Source organism: Carlito syrichta, unplaced genomic scaffold (assembly GCF_000164805.1).
Source record: "Carlito syrichta isolate Samal-C Ts95f unplaced genomic scaffold, Tarsius_syrichta-2.0.1 Scaffold307240, whole genome shotgun sequence".
Lineage (NCBI taxonomy): Eukaryota > Metazoa > Chordata > Mammalia > Primates > Tarsiidae > Carlito > Carlito syrichta.
The window spans coordinates 544,348-554,818 of NW_007251336.1; the positions used below are offsets into that span (position 1 = coordinate 544,348).

Here is a 10,471-nt window from a genome sequence, read left to right on the forward strand (position 1 = left end):
AAAAGAAAACCTTTTTTTTTTTTTTTTTTTTGAGTCAAAGTCTCAATTTGTCACCCAGGCTGAAGTGCAGTGACACTCTCATGGCCACTGTAGCCTCGACCTGTTGGGCTCAAGCCATCCTTCTGCCTCAGCCTTCCAAGTAGCTGGAACGATAGGCATGTACCACCATACCCAGCTTATTTTTTTATTTATTGTAGAGACAAGGTCTTGCCAAGTTGTCCAGGCTGGTCTCAAACCCTGGGCTTAGGCAATCCCTCTTGCCTCAGCCTTCCAAAGTGCTGGGATTATAGGCGTGAGCCACTACACCTGGTGAAAATAAAACCTTTTGAATGAACTTAATTCTTTCCGTGCTACAAAATGCGTTATTAATGTTATTACTTTGCCTATTTATATTTTTACAGGCTTCTAAGTTTAATGTAATTTTTTAAATAGTAAAATTCCTTTTATTTAGCAAATAGTGGTTGAACATCTCTTTGCCTAGGTACGTGTGTGTGTGTATTTTTTTTTTTTTTTTTTTTTTAAGTAAGAGAGTCTCACTCTGTTGCCCAGGCTGGAGTGCACTGACATGAGCATAGCTCACTGCAGTCTTGAAATCCTGGGCTCAAGTAATCCTCCTTCCTTAGTTTCCCAAGTAGCTAGGACTTCAGGCATGCCCAGCTAATTTTTTTTATTTTTATTTTTTTGTAGAGACTGGGTCTTGCTATGTTGACCAGGCTGGTTGTGAACTCCTGGCCTAAAGCGATGCACCCGGCCATAATCTTAATATATTGTGGTTTATTAAGAGGTATATGATTGAGAATAAGAAATGACATAAGTTAACAGATAACTTGAGCAGGAAGAATAATACTTCTTCTGAACTTGGAAAGGAGGAGGAATGGATTGATATGTTTATGGTAAGTTTCCAGAAAGGTCTAAGGGCAAGAAGTTGCGGATTTCACATACCAGATGACTTTCCTTTTCTTTCTCTCTCTTTTTTATTTTTATTTTTTGAGTTGGAATCTCACTCTGTTGCCCAGGCTGGAGTGCGGTAGCATGCTCACAGCCACTGCAGCCTTGACCTGCTGGGCTCAGGCAATCCTTCTGCCTTGACCTTCCAAGTAGCTGGAACTGTAGGTACATGCCACCACCCCTGGCTACTTTTTTGATTTACTGTAGAGACGAGGTCTCACCAAGTTGCCCAGGCTGATCTCGAACCCCTGAACTCAGACAATCCTTTCACTTCGATCTCCCGAAGTACTGGGATTACAGACTTGAGCCACTGTGCCTGGCCTTCCTTTTCTCTTTAATGCAGAAATGAGATCCTAACACATACAGTAAAGGTATATTTGGAGAATTAACTGCTGCTGGTGTATAAGGTAGTCCCTTTGTAGGCTGACTTTTTTTTTATATCAATGACTTAACAGGTTTATCATGACAGTGAAGAAGGTCAGAGATACATACAGTTTTATAAGCTAGGGGATTTCCCCTATGTTTCCATATTGGATCCACGGACAGGTAAGATTTATATCAGCTAGTAACCTTTAATCTATCATTTACCTAAATGATTGATTTTAATATTTGACTGGATCTGGTTTCAGAATTGTAATAGTTTAGATGAAGCTTTCTTGTTTATTCCCTTTATAATTGCTTACATACCTATTGATGTGTGTATTTAGGAAATCTTTTTTTGACTACTATGGGTGATGGTAATGTTTTATATTTGTACAGGTCTGTTCCTTTTTTTTGAGTCTCACTCAGTAGTGCAGTAGCACGCTCACAGTCACTGCAGCCTCAGCCTACTGGGGCTCAGGTGATCCTTCTGTTTCAGCCTTCTATGTAGCTGGAACCGCAGGGACATGCCATCACACCCAGCTAGTTTTTTGATTTATTGTAGAGATGAAGGTCTCAACAAGTTGCCTAGGCTGATCTCAAACCCTTGAACTCGGGCAGTCCTCTCACCTCTGCCTCCCACAGTGCTGGGATTACAGACATGAGCCACTGCACCCGACCCCTTAGGTTTCTATCAATAAAATATTAAGATTGTTCAGATACTAGTTGTGATCTCACTACAGAAACAGAGGGTGAAACTGGTGTTATTATTAACTTATTCCATTTTATATAGATACTGCTTTGTCTGAATCTCATTCTAAATGGCAGTAAGTGATATCAGCAAATAAGATAGTTGTCTATCATGATGGTAGGACTCTGTTAGGTGGATTATAATTGATGTATCCTCTAGGTTATGAAGGCACTATGTAACTTAAGTTGGTGAGGGCGGTGATGCATGTTCACAGTAAATTTTAATTATGCATATGCTGAAAGAAATACTTAATGAGAATGTTCAGGAAGAATATAGATTTTATTATATTTATATATCCTGGTTTTTAATCTTTAGGTCAGAAGCTAGTAGAATGGCACCAGTTAGATGTATCTTCCTTCTTGGACCAAGTGACCGGATTTCTGGGTGAACATGGGCAACTAGATGGACTTTCTAGCAGTCCCCCCAAAAAATGTGCCCGTTCAGTAAGTATAATTAGGGGGTGGTGGTAGACAATTAAGTGTAATTATATAAAAAGATCCTATGTAAAATGTTTGTTGTTAAGATGTTAGAGATAATAATGTAAGTAGTGGACTGTTATCACTTATGACTATATATCTTTTTTTTTGAGTTGGAGTCTCACTCTGTCGCCCAGACTGGAGTGCAGTGGCCGTTCCCGGCCACCGCAACCTCAACCTACTGGGCTCCGGCAATCCTTCCACCTCAGCCTTCCGAGTAGCCGGAATTACAGGCACGCACTACCACGCCGGGCTGATTTTTTTTAAATTTAATTTTATTTTATTGTAGAGATGAGGTCTCGCCAAATTGCCCAGGTGTGTCTCGAACCTGCGGGCTCAGGCAATCCACTCACCTCAGCCTCCCAAGGCACAGGATTATAGGCTGAGCCACCGAGCCCGGCTTATGACTATATATCTTAAATACACTCCTTACATTTAGACGCTTTCCCACATAAAGTGTTTCATATTCTTAGTGAAGTCATGGGATTCATATTCCTAGTCTCTCTTAACAGCTAGGGTACAGACATATGACCTAAGATTTGGATTTAGAAGGAAGCAATGTGAATATGTTGATCAGGAGGGCTGATCTGGCAGTCCTGGTGGTAAAGACATCCACTTGCTTAAGGACAGCACCAGGAGGGCTTCTAGTATCCAGGTCTAAGCAACAGTGGAATTGAGGTTTTTTTGTTTTTTGATTTTAGAGACAGGGTTTCACTATGTTGCCCAGGCCGCCCTAAAACTCGTGGGCTCAAGCAATCCTCCCATTTCAATCTTCTTAGTAGCTGGGACTATAGATGCATGATACTGCACCTGGCTGGAAGTGGTGTTTTTGCTAGAATAACCCTCATAGTATAGTTGGGCATTATTACTGATTGTAAACCTTTAGGATCTGGCACTCTAGTCCTCCTAGAGGTTATTCTGTACTTAATTTCTATGATTATGCTATTAGGCAGACCTATTTGACAATTTGTATCAAGACTGCAAGTAAAAGACCAACCTTCAAAGATATGGCAGTCTGAATCGGGTTTGATGGCAGTGAGGATAAAAATAGTTTTAGAAGATGTGACTTTGGCAGTGTATATCATGTTGTGAATAAAGTGTCTACTTAAGGAAAAGCCTTAAGGGGTAGTATAGAATTCTTTTTTTTCGAGTCAGTGTCTCACTGTTGCCCAGGCTGAAGTGCAGTGGCATGCTCACGGTCACTCAGCCTCAACCTGCTGGGCTCGGGTGAGCTTTCCGTCTCAGCCTTCCAAGTAGCTGGAACTACAGGCCCATGCCACCACACCTGGCTAATTTTTTGATTCATTGTAGAGATGAGGTCTTGCTAAGTTGCCCAGGCTGCTCTCAAACCCATGGGCTCAGATAGTCCTCTCACCTCGCCCTCCCAAAGTGCTAGGATTATAAGTGTGAGCCACCACGCCCAGCCTAGAATTCTTTTTTAAGGCATTAAAAAAAAAAAATCCCAACATGGTTCTTTGTCCTAAGAGAGTTTCTTATCTTTTGCATTCATACGGCTAATACCGTTAAACAGAGGCTGACCCTGAGAGTTGCTGAATTACAACATAAATTGAGTTTACAACCGCATCAGGTCTCTTTTAGAAGTTAAGGCACTTAGTAGGAAAGAATAGGACCATAAAATTGGAATAAATACATAGGGATTGGTTGGATAACTGGTACGTCATACTCCACTTCTCATACCAAATTCTCTGAATGCTACGCGTTTTATTGAACTGTGTGGAAGAGAATTACCAACAAATGATGGCTTAAACAAGGAAGTGGTTTATTTATCTCAGTAAGAAGTCCAGTCAGGCCATCTATGGCTTGAGTCCTGTGAATGCTATTGAGGAAGCAAATTTATCCTCTTTTTTTACTCCTCTTCACCCTTAGCATTGGCTTTCGTCCTTTGGGTCACAGTATAGATGGTGTACCGCAAGGTGTCATCGCTACATTCCAAGCATGGATGAGGAGGAAGGGATAGTACCTCTATGACAAAGGTTAACAGCGACAGATAAGCGTTTTGAGTATTTTAGCTGGGCATATTTTCTCGTACAGACACAACTGAGGTCCTATTAGTAAGGAAGCAGAAGACAGTGGATATAAGATAGGAAACTAGTAATGTCTGTCATAGTGTCAGTCTTTAAACTCAACCTACATGGTATACAGTGTCATTATCTGCAGTCATTCCAAGCCATTGCATGTCATTGGGCACATCTGTTTGCTTTTGAGTGTGTGATAAATTAATTAGCCTTAAGTTTATTGTTAAAAATTGTTATAGCTTTATTGAAGTATAACTAATTGCAATATATTGAAACCTACTTAAAATTTTACAGTTTGAAAAGTTTTGATGTTAAGTATCTTTTCATGTGCTTTTTTTTGCCATCTGTATGTCTCTTTTTGTTAAGTGTTCTCTGGCCTTTTTTTTTTTTTTTTTAATTGAGTACCTCCTTATTGAGCTGTGAGAGTTCTTTTTATATTCGAAATCGAAGTACCTTGCTGGATTAATGTTTTGCAAATATCTTCTCCCAATGTGTTGCTTGCTTATTCATTTTTGTAATCAGTATCTTTTGAAGAGTATATTTTAAAGTTTTGATGAAATCCAATTTGTCAGCTTATTCTTTTACACTTAATATTTTTATGTCCTAAGAAATTGTTTCCTAACCCCAGATTTTATTCTTTTTTTTTTTTTTTAATACTTGTAGCCTTCGATCTATGATCCATTTCAATGAATTTTTCCTGCTTTGGCTAGGAAGATGGCCACCAGCCAGGTTCACTGCAGGCGGGCTTTCCCTGCCTGTGAGTCAGCGCTCATGGCAACTGACCCAGCACAGGTTTTTCCCCCCCATTCTGCTTGAGTTTCGGTTGACACCGCTGTGCCTTGCCCAGGACTCCTCCTGCATGGGCCAGCAACCTGCGCACGGTTGAGAGAGGGCGAACCATCTCAAGTCGTCGTTCGTATACTCACCCGCTATTGATCACTAGGCAGGGATTCAGCTTTTGTGCGAGCCTGGTGCACTGTGGGGGATGGAATACCAGATTTGCGCGTCAGCCATCACTTTCTGGTTATCTCTGTTCAGAGAGACCTTTGCTGGGTTGTGGGGTGTTGCTTTGTTTTTTTTCCTTTGAGTCGGAGAGCCGGCCACCGCAGCCTCGACCCGTTGGGCTCTGGCGATCCTTCCGCCTCAGCCTTCCGAGTAGCCGGAACTACATTAAATAGCTACTACGCCCGGCTAATTTTTGACTTATTGTAGAGATGAGGTCTCGCTGCCCAGGCGGGTCTCGAACCCACGGGCTCAGGCAGTCCACTCACCTCAGCCTCCCAAAGTGCTGGGATTACAGGCTGATCCACTGAGCCCACCGAGGGTGTTTGACCTCTCCAAAAGTGTTCAAGTTGTCTCTGTCTATGGGCGGCTGGGTCACCACTCTCTGCGTTGCTCAGCCAGAGAGGCGCCAGTCTGCTCCACAGTGGCCATCTTGGCAGCTCTCCAGTTAATTTTTGTATATGGTATTAAGGCAGGGTTGAATTGGGGTTTTGTGTGTGTGTGTGTGTGTGTGTGTGTGTGTGTTGGCATATGGTTATCCACTTGTTTCAGCACCATTTGTTGAAGAGATTTTTCTTGTCCCCATTGAATTGCCTTTGCAATTTTGTAAAAAACAAAACAATAAAACCTGATCATACATATGTGAATCTATTTGTGGACTCTGTTCCCGTAATTAATAACGTCTTTTACACCAATATTTCAACTGTCTTGATTACTTTAACTTATATTTATAATCTTGAAATACCATGGTATAAGACCTCTGATTTTGTTCTTTAAAATTGTTTTATTTCAAGTAAAAAAAAGTCACTGGGGGTGAGAAATAAAAGAAAGAAAAAAGTTGCTCGGGGCAAGAACAGATGAATAGGGAGGGTGGGGCACAGGGTTATGCTGGTTTGGGTCAAAAATGGCTGAACACTCAGTGCTGTGTACGTAAGTATTTTGTTGTGGTAGAAGAACCAGTCACCTGTTTGCCACAGTTTGGGACACTTTGCAAATCGTGATGCAGCCTTCTCAAAACTTCCAGATAAAAACTTTGATGTTTGGTCCAGAGGAAGAAATTCCAAGTATACTACAAGGGGTCACCCTCCAAAAAGATAATACCTGTTTATTTGGGGTCTCCCTCTTACTTTATTAGGTTGAAGAGGTTTTCTTCTCTTCCTGGTTTGCTGAGTTTTTACTGTGAGTGAATTTGTCTTTAAAAAAAAATTTTTAACAGTTATTGAGATGATCAGATGGTTGTTTCTTTGTTTTGTTTTATTTTTAATGAATTTCATTGTTGGTTTTTGAATGATAAACCAACCTTTTCATTCCTGGGCTAAAACCCACTTGGTTATAATTCATTATTTTATATATATGTATCTAATATATATATTGTTGGGTTTGAGTTGCTAAAATTGTGTCAATAATTTGTACTCATGAGGGATATTATTGGTTTGTAGGTTTTTTTTTTTTTTTTTTTTAAGCATTTTAGTTGTTTTTTCTTCTTTCACTGTGATGTCTTTGGTTTTGGTATCAGATTGATGCAGAACCCACAGTGAATTCAAAAGAGTTTCCTCCTGTTCTGTTTTCTGCAAGACTCTGTAAAATTGATATTATTTCTTCCTTAATATTTGGTGACATTTATCAGTGAAACCACCCAGGTTTTGAGGGTTTTTTTGTGGGATATTTTTAACTACACATTAAATTTCATTAATAGAAATAGGACTTCTCAGATACCTATTTCTTCTTGAGTGAGCTTTAGTATGTTGTGTCTTTCTAGGGATTTGTCCATTTTACCTAAGAGGTCAAATATAGTGATAGTTTAATAGTCCCTTAATGACTGTAGAGAGAGTAGTTTACTTGTCCCCTCTCTTAATCCTGTTATTGGTAATTTGTGACATCTCTTTTTTTTCCCTGACAGTCTGGCTAGAGGCTTCAGTTTTATTGATCTTAAAGAACCAAGGTAAATGTGGTGTATGCCTGTAGTCCCAACTACCTGGCTGGGTAAGGCAGGAGGATCACTTGAGCCTAGGAACTCAGGGATGTAGTATGCTATTATTGTGCCTGTGAATAACCATTGCACTCCAGTCACTGGCCAACAGCAAGACCTTGTCTCCTTGTCTCTCTCTCTCACTCTCTCTCTCCTTTTTGTTTTTTGTTTTTTCTGTTTTTGGAGTCAGAGTCTCACTCTGTCACCCAAGCTGGAGTGCAGTGGCATGATCACTGTGATCACAGCTCATGGCAGCCTTGACCTCCTGGGCTCTGGCAGTCCTTCCACTTCAACATCCCAAGTAGCCTGAACTACAGGCATGTGCCACCACACCTAGCTAATTTTCTTTTATTATTTATTTATTTATTTATTTTTTATCTTTTTGTGAGTTGGAGTCTCACTCTGTCACCCAGACTGGGGTGCAGTGGACACTCCCGGCCACTGCAGCCTTGACCTACTGGGCTCCGGCGATCCTTCCACCTCAGCCTTCCAAGTAGCTAGAACTACAGGTGCGCGCTACCACACCCGACTAATTTTTTATTTATTGTAGAGATGAGGTCTCACCAAGTTACCCAGGCAGGTCTCAAACCCGTGGGTTCAGGCTCTTTTATTTTTTGTAGAGACAATTTTTTACTGTCCAGGCTGGTCTTGAACTCCTGAGCTCAAGCAGTCTACCTGCCTCGGCCTCCCAAAGTGCTGGGATTACAGGCATGAGCTACCATGCCCAGCCCATGTCCTTTAAGAAAAAAACTGCCTTTTGGTTTTATTAATTTTTTTTCCTGTTTTCTAGATCTAATTAATTTCTGTCATTTTTTTTCTCCTTTCTGTTTAGCTTTGGCTGAATTTTATTTTATTTTTCTAAATGAATACTTTTTTTAATATGGAGGGAGCTTATTAATTTAGACCTTTCTCTTCTAATATATAAATACTAATTCTTTTTTAAATCAATGTTTTTTATTTTAATATTGTGGGTACAGTTAAGGGTTAGGTATACAGATATGCTTCGTTCAGGCACCCTTGTTGTTAAGGGGTGTCCCCCCATCCCCAGACAGATGTTGACTACCGTTAATCCCACCTCCCTTCTGCTCTCCCCCCATAGTCTCCCCCCATAGTTTCCCACATAGTTTTCTTATAGTATTACGATAGATGTTCAAGGTCCACTATATGAGTGAGAACATGTGATATGCAGATCTTTGTTTCTGTGAGAGATCACTCAGTGTTATAGACTCTAGTTCCATCCAGGTTGCTGTGGAATTCATGATTTTGTTCTTTTTTATGGCTGCGTAGTATTCCATCGTGTATATGTACCACATTTTAAAAATCTAGTCCTCTTTTGATGGACAGCATGGTTGGTTCCAGGTTCTATTGTGAACAATGTTGTGATAAACGTATGTGTGCAGGTGTCTTTTTTAGAGAGTGATTTGAGTTCTTCAGGGTATATTCCCAGTAGGGGGATTGTGGGGTCATATGGGAGGTCGATATTTAGAGCTTTTAGGAATCGCCACACTGCTTTCCACAGAGGTTGCACTAGTTTGCACTCCCACCAACAGTGTAGAAGTGTTCCCTTTTCACCACACCCTCTCGAGCAACTGTTATTTTTTGTTATTGATAATTGCCATTCTGACTGGAGTTAGGTGGTATCTCAGTGTGGTTTTGATTTGTATCTCCTTGATGATTAGTGAGGTTGAACATTTCTTCATGTGTCTGTTGGCTGCTCGGAAGTCTTCCTTTGTGAAGTGTCTGTTCATATCTTTTGCCCATTTTATAATGGGTTTGCTTGTTTTTTTCTTTTCAGCACGTTTGAGTTCCTCGTAGATCCAAGATGTTAAGCCTTTGCCAGATCTGGAGTTGACAAATACTTTTTCCCAGTCTGTAGGCTGTTTCCCTGCTCTCTTGATGGTTTCTTTGGCTTTGCAGAAGCTTGTCAGTTTAATGAGGTCCCACTTGTCTATCTTATCTCTTATGGCCTGTGGGTTTCGGGTTTTCTTCAGGAATTGAATGCCAGTTCCAATTTCCATGAGGATATGTCCTGCATTTTCTAAGGTTCTTATGGTTTGAGGTTTTACATTTAGGTCTCTGATCCATTTAGAGTTAATTTTTGTATATGGGGATAGATAGGGGTCTTATTTGAGTCTTCTGCATGTGGTCATCCAGTTTTCCCAGCACCATTTACTGAATAGGTTCTCCTCTCCCCAGTTGTGGATGGTGGAGACTTTTTTGAAGATGAGTTGGTTGAGAAATTGAGGTTTTGCTTCTGGAATCTCAATTCTATTCCATTGGTCCATATTCCTGTTCCTGTACCAATACCAAGCTGTTTTGATTATTGTAGCTTTATAGTAAAGTTTGAAGTCTGGTAAGAGATACCTCCTGCTTTGTTTTTTTTTTTTTTTGCTGAGGATTGTTCTGACTATTCTTGGTCGTTTGTGTTTTCATATGAATTTCTGTATTGTTTTTTCTAGCTCTGAGAAAAATGTTGCTGGTAATTTGATGGGTATTGCATTAAATCTGTAGATTGCTTTAGGCAGAATGGACATCTTTATAATGTTGATTCCTCCAATCTGTGAGCATGGGATATTTTCCCACTTGTTTGTGTCATCCTTGATTTCTTTCAGCAATGTTTTGTAGTTTTCATTGTAAAGGTCTTTCACATCTCTGGTTAGGAAGATGCCAAGGTATTTCATTTTTTTTGTGGCTATTGTGAATGGGATTGTGTTTTTTAATTTGGGTTTCTGTTTGTTTATTACTGGTGTAAAGAAATGCGATTGTCTTTTGCACATTTATTTTATACCGTGAGACTTTGCCAAAGTCCTTTATCAGTGCAAGGAGGCTTTTTACAGATTCTCTTGGGTTTTCTTTTTTCTTTTTTTTTCTTTGAGTTGGAGTCTCACTCTGTTGCCCAGACTGGAGTGCAGTGGCCGCTCCTGGCCAC

General features: G+C 40.3%; 1 protein-coding gene across 2 annotated transcripts in view; it reads left to right on the forward strand.

Moving 5' to 3' along the window:
- Window positions 1-10,471, forward strand: part of UBXN7 (UBX domain protein 7) — a 67,787-nt gene that overhangs the window by 41,897 nt on the left and 15,419 nt on the right. For both annotated transcript variants that reach the window (XM_008064236.1, XM_021715645.1), the window contains 2 exons: window positions 1,404-1,494; window positions 2,375-2,502. In XM_008064236.1, the coding sequence (XP_008062427.1) occupies window positions 1,404-1,494; window positions 2,375-2,502 (219 nt within the window). The remainder of the gene's footprint in view (window positions 1-1,403; window positions 1,495-2,374; window positions 2,503-10,471) is intronic.